Source organism: Vombatus ursinus, unplaced genomic scaffold (genome assembly GCF_900497805.2).
Source record: "Vombatus ursinus unplaced genomic scaffold, bare-nosed wombat genome assembly UNPS02014787.1, whole genome shotgun sequence".
Taxonomy (NCBI): Eukaryota; Metazoa; Chordata; class Mammalia; order Diprotodontia; family Vombatidae; genus Vombatus; species Vombatus ursinus.
The window spans coordinates 5,123,308-5,138,750 of NW_020954565.1; the positions used below are offsets into that span (position 1 = coordinate 5,123,308).

The window sequence follows — 15,443 nt, forward strand, 5'->3', positions numbered from 1 at the left end:
CTGTGTAGGGGCATATGAGGAGGAGCAATGTTGCTGTCAGCAATGTTGCTGTCAACAATGTTTCCGTCTTCTCAACACCTTTGTAGCTCAGGGAAACACAGCTCAACCGCAACTTCCCGCAAAGTTTTCTGCCATCAAAATAGAAAGGAAAAAGTAGCAGCAGCAGCAGCAGCAACTTTCACCTCCTCTCTGTCCCTCTAGTCAACCTTAGGAAACTAGTCTTTTGAGATAAAATTTTAGATTATTGTGACGTCAGTGGTTTGAAGAAGTGACAGAGGGTAGTGGCTAGCATACTAGACTCGGAGCCAGGAAAACCTAGGTTCCAATCCTGTCTCTGAAAATGAATGGATGTGGTCCAACATCAAGTCTACTTCACTGAAGCAATTCCCTGTTAGATACAGTAGCTAGATAAAGTAGATAGAGTGGTGGTGCTAGAGTCAGGGTAACCAATATTCACGAATCTGGCCTTAGACCCTCACTAGCTACATGACCTGGAGCAAGTCATTTAACCTCTGCCTGCCTCCGTTCCCTCATCTGCAAAATGGGAATAAGAGATGCATATAACGCTCAGGGATATTGTGAGGATAAAATGAGATAATATTTGTAAAGTATTGTTAAGGCTTTGCAAACTTGAGGCTTATATAAATGCTAGTTATGGGGATGATGATGATGATGGTGATGATGATGAGTGATTGGTGGAAGGAGGTGCTATTCAGGTGCTCATTTTTATAGATGAAGAAAGTAGGGTCCGGAGAGGTCAATGATCTGCCCAAGGCTGCATAGTTGGTAAGAATAAGAGATGGAATGTGAAACCAGGTTCTTTGACTCCAAAGTTAGTGCTCTTGCCACCATGCTGCTGCCTACTAGATGCTTTTCCTAATTTATATTCTTAATGTCATTGGTTGACAAAACAAGAGATATAAGAGTAAGCTAAAAACTAGTTCTTTCTGTAGGTAAACGCATTCTTCTATAAATAACAAGTACACATTCAGGTAGACTTCCATCTCCCTAAGTTTTTGAGAAGAGATAGTCCCTCAGCATAGCTGGATATAAGAGTACTGAAAGAATAAATATAGAATGCACCTACTTTAAGTAGCTACTTCTCCATGTATGAATGGACATTTTGCACACTTCCTGTTTTACAAAATCATGTTTTTTAGAGAAAAATTTCTTAGCAAGTAAGCAGTTTGGGCTTTTGTAGTACACAGGTCAGTCAGTCCATCAACCAGCATTTATTAAATACCTACTACATACCAGGCACTGTGCACAATCCAAACTTTGAAAAGTGAAGCAAAAAGATTTCATTTACTTTTCCTTGCATTTGATTTTGATTTATCAATTTAAAATGAAAAATAAAAAGTTGCTGGGAAAACCTACCCCCCTTTTCCTCTCCTCTACAGTGACAGATTGGATCTAATGAAAGAGTATCTATCTCATCATCTTTGCATACAAAAGAGAGTCTTTTATAAGAGAAAATATATCCCATTCCAAATAACTATACCTTTCATGCTATGCCAAACAAATGATCAAAAGAAGCTTGATGAAATGACAAAATTAATTTGGAAAAACAAAAGATCTACAATTTCAAGGGAAATAATGAAAAGAAATGAGGATAAAGGGGGAACAGCACATTCAGACCTCAGATTAAATTATAAAGCAGCAGTCATCCAAACTATCTAGTATTAGTTAGAAAATAGGGAGATAGATTAATGGAGCAGACTAGACAAGAGGGGGGGAGGTTAAGAAATAATAGAACTCAATATCCCAGCTTTTGATAAAATGGAAAATGTAAGTTACCTAGGGAAAAACTCCCTATTTGATAAGAAACTGCTGTGGAAACTGGAAAGCAGTGGCAGAAGTTAGGTTTAAACCAACACCTCACACCACAGTCCACAATACATTCTAAATGAATAAGTGACCTTAATACAAAATACAGTACTGTAAAAAAAAAAAAAATAGAAGAGAAGCAGATCATCTACCTCTAATAGCTATGGCTAAGAGATGTATTCTTAATCAAATAAGAGATAGAGGTTCTCCATTTTTGAGCCAAGTTCTGTAACTACTATGCTGTGTACATTCCTAAAGAAGATATCCAATTTAGTTAAATTCTTCAGTACATAAGGATATCTATATGTTAAAGATCAGGTAGTCTGTTGAGGGCTAATTTTGTCACCATATTAATCAACTAGCTTTTTAAAAAGTTTTCTTTTTGTGATTATTAATTTGACAAACTTAAACAAACATGAATATTTCCCTATATATGAAACAGAAAAAGAGGACTATGTATAAAAATGTGAACCTCCACAACTTACAGTTTGGATCTGTTAGTTTTTGTTGTTTATCTCAAATTTGACACGGTAGTTCGAACATTGCATTTTTTTGTCTATGTTCCCTTCTGAATATCTTTCTATTGTCGTGTGTATATTTTTGAATGATTCATTAATGTTCTTTTCTTCCTTTTTTAAGTATAACTTTTACTATACCTTCTCACTTGTCCCTCAGCTCTGTCATAACAATATTTACCCATGTTTTAGATACATTTATATATATGTATATTTATATGTATATGCATACACACACATCACACCTTGCAAAAAATAAATATGGCTTTGTCAAGCAAAGCCACACATTGACTCTAGTCCATCACTTAGCTGGCAAAAGGTGGGAAGCATGATTCACTATCAGTCATTACTTCAATCATAGTTTTGAAGCCTTTCACATTTATTTACCTTTACATTGTTGTAGTCATATATAAATTGTTCTCCTGGATCTGTTAATGATCCTGCATCAATTCATATGAGTCCTCCCAGGTATCTCTGAAGTTTCCCTTTTGTAATTTTTTTATGGCATGATAATATTCTATTCCATTCACACCGTCATTAAGCATCTACTATGGCCCAGGCACTGTAATAGACCCTGGGGGAAAAGATGAAATGGTACATATTCTCAAAGAGCTTGTATTTGTGTTAGGGGAAAGTAAAAAAGGAGATGGACAAAATCACATAGAACTGGTTGAATGATTGGATAGAAAATTACTCATGAGTTATATCAACTTTGAGTGCATTTTGCTTGGCCCTAGAAGGCAGAACTAGAAGTGGTAGGTGGATGTGCTAAAAAAGATAAATTTAGTTTGTTGCAAAGGGAAAAATCCTAACAATTAGAATGATCAACAAATGGAGTAGGCTGCCTTGGGAGCTAATGGGTTCTTTCTCATTGGGTGACTTCAAGCAGAGATTGGAAGATCAGTGATACTTGGAAAGTATCTCAGTGGCCAGAGAGTTCAGTCTATACTTTAAAAAAAAGGAATCCCTTTTACAATTTTTTTTTCTTGAATGGATCCAGTAAGAGTAACCAATTACCTTGCAAGATAATCCATTACACTTTCAAATAGTTCTAATTGTTATGAAGTTTTTTCCTGACATGAAGCCTAAATTGTCTCTTTATAATTGGTAATCATTGCTCCTGGTTTTGCTCTAGGAACAAACCAAAAAAAGTCTAAAGTCTTTTCCACACAGCACCCCTTAAATTACTTGAAGATAGCTATCATGTCCCCCTAAATCTTCTCTTTTCCAGGTTAAACATCCTCAATTCCTTCAACTAATTCTCATTTGTCACCAGGTCAAGATGCCTAATCATTCTGGTTTGCCTCCTTTGAACACTCTCAAATTTGTATCTCTAGTGACTAATGTTAAAGAAAAAAAATATTAATACTATACTCTGTGTTTTAGACATGAATCTGATGGAAGTAAATTTTATTAACAACATTATTCCAAATCCAAGCATGGTTGTTGTCCTTCATGCTCAAAGAGGACCAAAATGACTGTGGCTGATCAGACCAATACGAGCTCACAGTGCTCTACCACAGGTCAGACACAAACAGTCCATATGAACATTTGGACTGGAGAAGTCTCTAAATTTGCACATCTGAAGTTCCTTTGGAGCTGATTAAGTTCTACTTTGCTCACAGAGTATAGTGCTTTCTTTGATGAGGGCATGCCATGCTGAGCAGTCCTTTGCCAGGGTGTCCCATGACATGCAATCGATTCCAAAGCTCTCCAGAGAGACTTTGAGTATCCTTGTATCCTTCTTCTGACAACACTCGCCTTGTGTGAGTTCTCCATAAAATGGTCTTTTAGTTGAATACATGTTTGGCATTCAAGCAATGTGGCCAGCCCATCAGAGTTATGCTATTTGCATTAGAGTTTGAATGCTTGGCAGTTTTAGCTCAAGAAAAGATCTGTGTCCAGTACCCTATCTTGCCAGATGATCTTCAGAATCTTCCTAAGACAATTGAAATGGAAGCAATTCAGTTCCTGGCATGGCACTTGCATGTTGTTCAGGTTTCACTGGCATACAACAATTAGGTCAGCACTATGACTCTGTAGACCTTCAGTTTGGTAGGTAGTCTAAAACCTGTACTCTCCTACACATTCTTTCAGAGCCTCCCAAATGCTGAGCTAGCTCTGGCAATGCATACTACATCAACCACATCATCTATGTGTACATCCCTGGAAAGCATACTGCCAAAGTAAGTGAACTTATCTACAGCATTCAAAATTTTTCTTTACTGTAACAGATGGTTCCACCTTTGGATGGTGTGGTGCTGGTTGGTGGAGAACCTCTGTTTCCTTGGTGTTATTTGTCAGGACAAAATCAGCACAAGCAGGAGAGAACTGATCCATACTCTGTTGCATCTCAGTGTCAGAGGCTGCATTGAGTGCACAATCATCTGCAAACAAAAAGTCATGCACCAACTCTCCCTCCATATTAGTCTTGGCTTCTTTTCAAAGACCAAAGGGGCAATGTAGAAATAGTAATAACTAGGTTACAAATGGACCATGTATGAGTTAATGTAGTAACTATCTTGGATAAGCAGAGATTTCTTTCCACCCACTTTGTTGACACACCACTGTCCTCTCCAGTGAATTCTGCAATGGAACCCAGTATAGAGCAAGTGTCTCTGAGATTAATACCGTAATCCCTTCCTAATGGAAAATAGGGCATTTCCCTTAGGTGGGTAATACTGTCAGTTTCTTCAGGGGATGTGGGAAGTAATGATGTTAACTCCATGTAAGAGGTATTTTTTGTTCTAAGCTTGGTGCACCATGAATACATTCTGGCCTAGTCCCAATACTGCTAACTACATTGCTCTTTAGGGTTATAGCATACACTGAGGGATTTGTGGTATCTCCTCTCTGCCACCATGGTCTGTAGCCTCTATTGGCTATTGACCTCTATGTTGTTAGGGGCCCAGTGATTAGCATCCCGATTCCACTGAACCAAGTATAATACAGACTACCTTGGCCCTGACTTTCTGAAGGCCAGGTAGGCTACATTTCATCACTTCTCTGGTATTTTCTGGTACCTTTCAGGGGATTTGGGGTAGATATCACGTGGCTCCAGCTCCTGCTGGTGGTGTTCCCCCAAATATAGGGGCTCATTCCCTTGTACTGCAATCATACTTAGCCATTAAAAGTTATATTAGCATTTACACAGAAATATTTACTTTAGGAGGTATAATCTCAAACATGCAAACTTACTTCTCAGCACAAGGGAGGCATATTCCTTATCCCCCCCCCCCACTTTGTGCCACATCAGCTTTAGCGGAGAGGTATTACGTTCATAGTTTAACTCCATTCCTATAGCACAACCCCAGTTATATATCCAAAAGCCCTCGTGGGCTTGAGGCAGAGGCACCCTGGCTTTTCACGGCTGCCATACTGGGCTGGCTAGTTGTACTTCCCTGCATCAATCCTGGTTCCAAGGTTGGCTCAAGCTCTTTGTAGGTCCTATGGGGATCACCTCCAGAACCTGAAACTTAGGAGAACAAACCAAGCAGAATAGAAACAAACACCTCCAGGTTCATTTCTTGGAGCAGGGGTAAGAGAGGGAACAAGGGAAGGAAGTCCTTCCCTTCTTGCTGTGTCCAGACAAGTCTTGGTTACACAAATAACATCAAGTAGCTTTGACAGAGAACTGTTTAATTCAAAGGTATAGCAAGAACATACAAATATCCCACCCTTCCCCGACATCTTGATGGGCATACTCACTTCTATACCTCCTCTGTCCCTGGGACAATAAGCTTAAAGCTTAACTCATTTCCTATACAGCATCAGTCCCACCAAGTTCACATGCAAAGACAGCATCTCTATTGAATGAATCCTCGTTTGAGTTACTGCTGGGCTATCTGGGGTTCTGAAAGTCATTTCTAGAGGTTGCTCCTTATTCCTTGGCTGCAAAACCTGTCCTAGACCTATTTCCCATATTCCTTTGACCTTCCTAACCTTCAAAACTCCTAGGGATGAAGACTCCAATTTCTTTGCTTAACAAGGAAAATAAGACAAAAAAAAAAAGTAAAACCAAAAGCAGAGGCTAAGGACTGATGACTACATCCCACTTTCTCTGATCTTGACCTTTAGTGCACTTTAGAAGCTAAGGGTCATATCATGGGACCATACCACCTTAGATGGGAAGAAGACCCCTAAGACCTTTCCGTTGAATGGTCTCTCACCAGATTGGGTGAGTGAAGGATTCACCAAATGACACCAAGAGTGAATAAGACTAAAGGGGAAGTAGCCAAGTCTGAGAGGCTTTTCTGAGTACCTCCAAAGCCAAAGTCTACGGTATGTGGTTAGCTAACCAGAAACAGTTACATAATGTCCACCCATGCTCCATTGTCTCTCCAAGGCATTTCCTGTATGTCATCGTGATTCTCTGAGAAGCATACTCCTTAGCCTCTCCATATGAAAAGCTGTTGTCCCAGGTGCTCTGCACATGTGTCGCCCCCCTCCTTTAAATTGCTTGTCACCCCTTAATCCATATTCTCAGAACTTCTGCTTTTTTTTCTATACATTTTTCTAAATGGAGAAGTCTAGGAAAGACTTTAGAGAAATATTTGTTAGATTTTAAATATTCTTCCAAACTAGCCAAGTACCTTTCACATTAATAAATGTTTGTCGAATTAAATTGAATTGTGGAACTATAATACAAAAATTTATATGACAAAAGCATTGGAGAAGAGAAAAATATTACACCAGATCTAAGTGAAAAAAAGATCATTATCAACTGGATAAATCAAGGATGGCTTCATGGAGGAGGAGACATTTGTGCTGAGACTTAAAGAATTGGCAAGATTTTAACAGGTTGAAATTGGGAGAGAGGACATATCAGATACAGGAAAATAGCTTGAGAAAAGACACGGAAGTGGGAAACCGTGGGACATAAGTAGGGAAAGTCTAGCAGCTTGGCTGGAGCTTCCAGGTGAACATGCATAGCAGGAGATCTTAATCTGGGGTCTATGGACTCCTTCCATGAATAGTTTTCAGGGGGTAGATGAACCAGAATGACATAAAAATGGCATCTTTATTTTCTCTAACCATTGGTTTCCTTTGTGATCCTATGGATTTTATTTTATGCATTTACAAACATTATTCTGAAAAAGGTCCCATAGGTTTCACCTGACTTGCAAAGAGGTCCATAACACAAAAGTCTAGAAAAGGAGGTTGTCACTAAATTGTGGAGGGCCTTTAACATCAGACTAAGGAGTTGAAGTTAGTCTATAGGCCAGGGATTCGTAACCTTTCATGAACTCTTCTGGCAGTCTAGTGAAATCTATGGATCTCTTCTCAGAATAATATTTTTAAATGCATCAAATAACATACATTAGATTTCAAAGGAAGCCAAAGGTTAGTCAAAATAAAGATGTATTTTTTTCACCCAAGTTCATGACCCCTTGAAATCTGTCTATGATATTTGTTGACCCCAGATTAAGAATCCTTGCCAAAGCAATAGGGAGCTCCTGGGAACTTTGGAGATAAATACACACGTGCACACACACACACACACACACACACACACACACAGAAGTGTTTTAGGAAGATTAACCTGGCAGTATGTGAGGCAGTGTGGCATAATGGATGGAGAACTGGTCTCTGAGTCAGGAAGACCTGGATTTAGCCTTACCTTTGACTCAAACTGGCTGAGTGATACTGAACAAGTCACTTAACCTCTCCAAGTTAACTCTCCAGAAAGTTAACTCTCCAAGACTTTAAACTACATAGCACATGGGGAACTATATTGGTAGAGAAAATTTCCTTATTAGGATGCCCTTATCCCATAACCTATCAAAATTTTTTTTTGGTAACATGGTAAGGATAGGCTGGAGTAAGTAGTAACTAGCCATGGGGAAAATATTGTACCCATCCAGACAAGAGATGGTGCAATTTGTCTACACATGTGTCTGTGTGCACTGGTCTAATGTGTCTACAATTATACTAACAGATAATTGCTAAATTACCATCCATCTCTCCTTTTAAATTAAGTTCTCAAATGCAACTTGAGACACATTAAAGTCAGAGAATTCTCTTCTTTCTAAAGCATGTGTTTTTAAAGTTAGTGTTTGAGTTTGTGATGTTTATGTATAGTTTTGTGCATTGTAAAAGTTTGTCATTAAAGGGAGCTCCAAGACAGATGTGAACTAACCGTTACTTTAAAACAAGAAACTTTTCATTTTTTCCTGCAAACTCATAACATTCTAGAGGCTAGGGGTCTGATGTTTATTCTTCTAGCGTTCTTCTGACTCATTCAGGTAGAGGGTGTGTACACCAATAGAAACTAGACAGCAGAGGAAGATACGTTTCTTCACATCTACTGAAGAGCCAGAACATAGAATCACAGAATCTTAAGGGAAGTAAATATGGCTAGTGCCTAGGTGGAAATGGACTATTTATCAGCTGAATAGAGGTATCATGTTTTTTGCCAACTACATGTGTTTTATCTGAACCCTGCCCATGTTCTTAAATGGTGAAGTAAAAAAAAAAAAAGTAAGACAGAGGGGGGGTTGGGTCTAAAGGCTAAGCATAGTGTTCTTTAGCTTTGACTTTCTTACTAGGTAGAGTGATGCAAGAAGGGAAGACTTCCTGCTGTTTGGGGGGCCTGAGAGGACCTCTGGCAGGAGAGTAAGCTTGGGTTTTCCTTTCTTCAGAGTTTCTAGGCATTGACTCCACCCCCAGCCCCCTGCAATTCTCTTCATTTAAAGACATTGATTGTAATCCACACACTGTAGAGGAACAGTCCAATCCAAAAGGGAACAGGAGAGGGAGGGAGGGAGAAGAGGAAGAGACAGACCAACAGATAAAGGGAGAGACCCACAGAAAGGGAGAGGGAGAGACAGAAATGGATAGACAGGCAGAGAGACAGAGGCAGAGAAGGAGGAGAGACAGAGATAAGATAAACAGACAAAGAGATTGAGAAGGAGAATGACATGGAAAGGGGCGAGGAGAAAACAGAATGACAGGATGTGAGACCTGGAAAGGATCTGAGAGACCAAATTTAGCCCAATCCTCTTGTTTTATAGCTTAGGGTATTGAAGGCCAAAGAAGTAAGGTGATTTGTTGACCTGTTCAAGAGTCTTGCCTCTACACCCCACTTTTTCTGATCTTGACCTTTAGCCCACTTTATACAGCCATGGAAATACCCCCTTCCAACCCCCTCCGTTCTTCCCATCATCCCGGGCTATCTCTCTTTCCTTTCCTTTCCCATTTCTCTTGTGACGCGATGCTATGGCATTCCACTCAATAAGAGCCAAATTTTTTTTTCCTCTGCCCACAATCTCTGCCCCTCCTCCCCTTCCCAAGATGCTTGCCCTAGCCAGCCTCAAAAGAGAACTGGCGGTGAGTGTGGCGGAAAGAGAAATGGAGCAAAAAAGGAAGATGGGGGACATTCTTCAAGTCTTGCCTATCCAGTTTCCCTGAATCAAAGACCACTTTGCCATCCCCCTCCCTCCCAGGCCCTCCCCCCTTTTCTCCCAAGCTCGGGCACTGGCTTCTTGGAAGCGTCTCTCTGGTTCCCAGCACCTCCCTTCCTATACCCTGTGGTTACTCCCCAGCGGCCCAGGGCAGGGACCTTGGTTAATAGCTCCTGGGGGTGGGTATGAGGAGGAGAGGAGAGCAAAGAAGAGGAGAGAAGAGGTTGTGTGGAAGTGACTTCTGGGAGAGAGTGGGAATGTGGAGGGGGTTGGAAGGAGGCTGGAAGGAGTCTACGGGTTTGCTTAGGACAACCCAGTGTTAGGCATCCAAACACTTAGAAAAAAGAGAAGTTTTCCAAAGCTCTCAGCCTCCTCCCTCCCCCACTCTCTTTTCAAAAGAGTAGCGGGTATGAATAAGCTTCACCACCCGAGAGCAGCACCGTGGCAGCTAAAGGACTGTGATTTATACATTATAGCTACAAGGGGGCCCCAGGCTCCTCCTCCGAAGCTAGGTCTGGTTGGTGGTTTGCGTCCCCCTCCTCTCGGTCTCCCCTCCCATCAACCCAGCTCCTTTCCTGGAGAGTCCAGAGTGACTATTCAGATCCAGAGGAGCCCCAGCTGCCAGAGGAGGGGGTGAGAGATTAGATTCGTTAACCCCTCCCAGTCCCTCCCTAAACCAGCAGAGAAGAAAACACATACACGCTAATATGACCACCAGTACAGTTAGTTAAGCTTGCTGGATTGGGCTCTATCTCCTGCTTGCACTTCCCCGGGCTGTCCGGAACGCGCTTAGCTGGCTATTGGAGAGCGAGGCAAGGAAGGTGGGGAACCCTTGGTAAAGGAAGTTTGGTAGCTAGGGTTGAATTTATTCTGGGGCAGCAAGATGCCAAGCACGAGCTCCTGCCGACCAGAAGCATTTAAAAACGAACTTTGTCCTGCCTGAGTGAGGTAAGAGCTCCGTGGAGCAGCTTGGACAGGGGGAAGACGGGAGGGAGCCCAGGACTTGAATGGGCTTTGGTCGCAAACTGTTGAAAACAAACTTTGACTTTGGATATGAAATTTTAAAATGTGGACGCATGCATTAATTACTACTAGTATGGAAAACTACATTTGCGGGCGATTGCCTCACCTAGAGAGGCGAATCGGACAGGCTGACCCTGCTGACTCCCTTACCTGCACAAGTTTTTGGAGGCATTTATAGTTGTGATTTACAAGAGTTTTAAGGGTTGCCAAATCGAAATTGGACGAAAGGCTGGGAAAATCCGCGGGTGGTCAGCCGAGAGGAAGGAAAAAGGGGAGAGGGTAATTGTTGAAAACCCAATAGACAACGCTTGCAGAAAAAGTGCTAAAAAGAATACAGATTTGCTTCTGTACTGGGTCCCATTGCAGAATTCGTTGGGGAGGACAGTGGGGTGTCAACGAAGTGAGTGGAGAGAAATCTCTGCTTATCCAAGATAGTTACTACCTTAACTCTTACACGGTCCATTTGTTACCTAGTTATTACTGTTGCTACATTGCCTTTAGTATATTAAGAAATTTCACTTTCTAGTTTTGTGATATCTTCTTGGCCTTTTTCCTCCTCACTTTCTGCTTTATTGAAAGAAGCACCCCCCCCCTTTTTTTCCCAAAGAGGTAGTGGTGGGAGATTGTTTATGGTGTACATTGTAATCTTTTAAAACGTTCAGTTATTTGAGTTTCTTGAAGATAGTTTTGGAGTGGAACATCAGAACTTGACGATCTGCATTGTCATTCTAACTATAACATGATTTTTTTTTAACCAGAAAAAAAAGCCAACCTATATGCAATCTATTTATTAGTAATCTCAAACGTTGAGGTCTGCTGAATTCCCTTTGTTATGAATGGATTTCACCGAGTTCCTTTAAGTCTATTTGTTCTGTTTTACTACTGCTTTCAAAGGTTGCGCAAAAAAGGGGGGGGAGCTTCATTTTAGCCCTAAGCTTTCCTGTTTACCCGCTTAGCACACCTCACTGGAGCAGCACACTAGTGATCTTCACTGCACACCTGCTTCGAGAGGATGCTATTAATAGAGTGAAAAGAATGATTTAGTTTATGAGCTGATTTTCTTGAGAAATTCATACATAACAATTAGGTAGTCGTTTCTCCTTTTTAGGAAGGGGAGGGTACGAGGTGGCACTACTCCACTCCCCCCTCCCCCCAACCCTTGGTTTCTAAACTTGAAGTTTAATTGCCTGGACTAGAGTTAAATGAGAAGGCGCGTGAAGCAGCTAGAAGTGTGGGGCGGGGGAGGGGGGCCTTACCCCGGGAGGGACTCAGGAGAGGTCTGGAATAATTGGAAATGCAGTGTGATCCACCACGAGCATTCCGAGGTTTACTTTAAAAAGTCTTCCCTGATTCATTCTGTCTAGTTTTGGCCGGGGTGGAGGTGGGGGGAGGGAAGAAAATGTGAATTTTTTTTTTCGGTTTGGGGAAAATTCAGGACTTTTCTTTTTGCAAAAGTTGGACATTCGATTCCTTGTAGGCTCCTTTCCGCCCTTTCTCCCCTCTCTGAACATGGACAGAGCCACAGCTGTAGCTCCGGTGAATTAAGCCAACGTGATGTGCCCTTTTTTTCTGACTCTTTCCTCTTTGTGCCTTGTTTAGGGCCGCGGTCTTCGAGGCCCCCTCAGCAGGGGAAGGGCTGCGGAAAAGACTGGCCACGGCTCGCTGTACCCGCCGGGCATTGAAGCCTTGCTCGACTTTGCCCTCTAGCGTCCAGCTGGGGAGGTGACGCGTTGGGCTTCCGCAGGCCTTTCTCCCAGCACCATGGGCTCCACCAGTGTGCCGTCGGTCAAGGCCATTCCCAGCTTGGTCTCTGACTATGTCAACTATGACATCATCGTCAAGCATTACAACTACACGGGAAAGCTGAACTCCAGCGCGGAGGGCGGCCTCAAAGTGACCTCGGTGTTATTCATCCTTATCTGCTGCTTCATTATCCTGGAGAACGTTTTCGTCCTCTTGACCATCTGGAAGACCAAGAAGTTCCACCGGCCTATGTACTATTTCATTGGAAATTTAGCCCTGTCGGACCTGCTGGCCGGGGTGGCCTACACAGCCAACCTCCTTCTCTCCGGGGCTACCACCTACAAACTCACTCCAGCGCAGTGGTTCATGCGGGAGGGTAGCATGTTCGTGGCCCTGTCGGCCTCAGTGTTCAGCTTGCTGGCCATTGCCATCGAGCGCTACATCACCATGCTAAAGATGAAGCTGCACAACGGCAGCAACAGTTTCCGCTCCTTCCTGCTCATCAGCGCCTGCTGGGTCATCTCGCTGATCCTGGGGGGCCTGCCCATCATGGGCTGGAACTGCATCGGCTCCTTACACAGCTGCTCCACCGTGTTGCCCCTCTACCACAAGCACTATATCCTCTTCTGCACCACAGTTTTCACCCTGCTCCTCCTCTCCATCGTCATCCTCTACTGCCGGATCTATTCCCTGGTCAGGACTCGGAGCCGGAGGCTGACCTTCCGCAAGAACATTTCTAAGGCCAGCAGGAGCTCCGAGAAGTCGCTTGCGCTCCTCAAGACGGTCATCATCGTGCTGAGCGCTTTCATCGCCTGTTGGTCTCCGCTCTTCATCTTGCTCCTTCTGGACGTGGGCTGCAAGGTGAACACTTGTAAAATCCTCTACAAGGCGGAGTATTTCTTGGTATTGGCGGTGCTCAACTCGGCCACCAACCCCATCATTTACACGCTGACCAACAAAGAGATGCGGAGGGCCTTCGTCCGCATCATGTCTTGCTGCAAGTGCCCTAGCGGGGACTCCGGGGCCAAGTTCAAGCGGCCCATCATTGGCGGCATGGAGTTCAGCCGCAGCAAATCTGACAATTCTTCCCACCCGCAGAAGGACGACGGCGACAACCCGGAGACTATCATGTCCTCTGGCAACGTTAATTCCTCTTCCTAAAACTGAACCCTGCTGCAGGCCTACAGGGGGTGCTGTGCTGACGCCTCCCCCTCCCAATCCCACACTTTGTCGGAAAAGTTCTGTTGGGGTTCTGGGGTGCGATCCAGCCCCACCCCAACGGGTGGTGCCTCAGGGCCCTAGGAAGCAAGGGAGGGAGGGAAGGAAGGAAGAGCCAGAAGAGCCAGCGTGGTGGTGCTGGTGGGCGGTGGGGAGTTTTGGTCCACGCGAACAATGCACCGGGAAGGGTGGAGCTCTGTCCCTGAGAGACAGACTGTCCTGGCTCGGAATACATTTCCTCCCTGGAACTTGTTTTGACTTTGCACTGAGTCTGACTAAGGTCTAACATTGTCAGGCTCCTGAAGGTTTCAGTTGGCTACTTCTTGAAGTCTTGATCAATGTCCCTATGTGAAAGCGTCTGTTTGGGTCTTTGGGCTTTCCTTTGTTGGGAGTGGGAAACAAGTAAGAGAAGTTGGTTCCCTCTGCCCTAGTTTCTGTCAAGATGGTTTGTATCCCCCTCCCTCCTTTCCCAGGTGACTCTCCCTTTCCTTCCACCTCTAACTAACCCTGTTGTATCTCCACTCCTCCACCCTTCCTCCACTGTTCCCCACTCCAAGATTTTCCATTCCCTGTATTAACTCCTTGGCTTTCACGGGAGGAGGAGGGGATGGAAGCACACTTCACCTCTGGGTCAGCTGCAGTAGTCCCCCTACACTCACCTGTGAGGATGCCGAGACGGCTTTTAGATGTCACATAATTTCACTCGCTGAGTCCAAAGTTCCCACTTTAGCCCAAACTGAAGTAAAAATTTAATTGGAGCCAGGTTTGTTTTGTTTTTGGGTGCCATTTCTTGATATCTTTTAATGACATGAATTGCCTTATCCTAGCTCCTGTGGTCGAAAGCTGGAGGAAGGAGGTCCAGTTTATCCAAATATTAGTTTATTTGAGGGTGGTTATTTTGAGGCTCCAACCTTTGACCTCAGTGTTTTGGAAAGGTTAAAAAAAAACTGACAGAAATGGAAGTGTTCTTTTGAATGCTGTAATCCACCAGATATCTCTCTGACTTCTAAATGCCCCTACCTAACACTTGACATATCTGTTCTTTGGCACTTAGGTTGATGCTTTGTTGTGTTTCAGAGGGGTCCTCAGTTCTTGAACAGAGAAGTGTCGGTGTTCGATCGACTTGTGTTCAGATTTCCTTTCCATGTTCTTTGAATGTATTTGTTCTGCATCTTTTGTTTTACTGAATTTTTTTTCTCTAACCTGTGTTAACAGAATTGAATGTGTACATGTGTTAACAAGATGCAGGTCTTCTGTGACCTAGAGCATTACTGTAACAGACAGGGACACTTCAGGTAGTTCCCTCAGAACGTCCTACTACTATACAGTTACTGGGGAGGTGTAGAAACATGATTTTGTAAAAAGCGTAAAATAAAAGTTATATCTCTGCCTCTGTAGTATGGTTTCCAGTGCAATTAAAATGAGGATTTTCTTGTTTTGTTTTGTTTTGTTTTTAAGATAGTATTTAAAAGATGTCTGACTTTTATGGTTCAATTTGCACATAGCTTTATCTACTTTTAAACATTAATAAACTGATTTTTAAAAAAAAAAGATCCCATTGCCAAGAGTATTTTTTTTCTTATGGATACATTCCATGGAGGTTTTTTTAAAAATGTTTATGATTTTTATATGAAAATTATGGTAAATATTCAGTCATTACTTCTTTTAAAAGCTTTTATATTGATAACTTGGAGCATGAAAAAAAATTGTGGTT

General features: G+C 42.7%; 1 protein-coding gene across 1 annotated transcript; it reads left to right on the forward strand.

Moving 5' to 3' along the window:
* Window positions 1-10,325: 10,325 nt before the first annotated feature.
* Window positions 10,326-15,126, forward strand: S1PR1 (sphingosine-1-phosphate receptor 1). The gene is made up of 2 exons (XM_027868263.1): window positions 10,326-10,693; window positions 12,368-15,126. The coding sequence occupies exon 2, from the start codon at window positions 12,530-12,532 to the stop codon at window positions 13,670-13,672; it is 1,143 nt and encodes a 380-aa protein (XP_027724064.1). The 5' UTR covers window positions 10,326-10,693; window positions 12,368-12,529; the 3' UTR covers window positions 13,673-15,126.
* The last annotated feature ends 317 nt before the right edge of the window (window positions 15,127-15,443 follow it).

Bases quoted from the DNA above. Each gene is read 5' to 3' on its own strand.
- S1PR1 (XM_027868263.1), top strand. From the start codon at position 12,530: ATGGGCTCCACCAGTGTGCCGTCGGTCAAGGCCATTCCCAGCTTGGTC.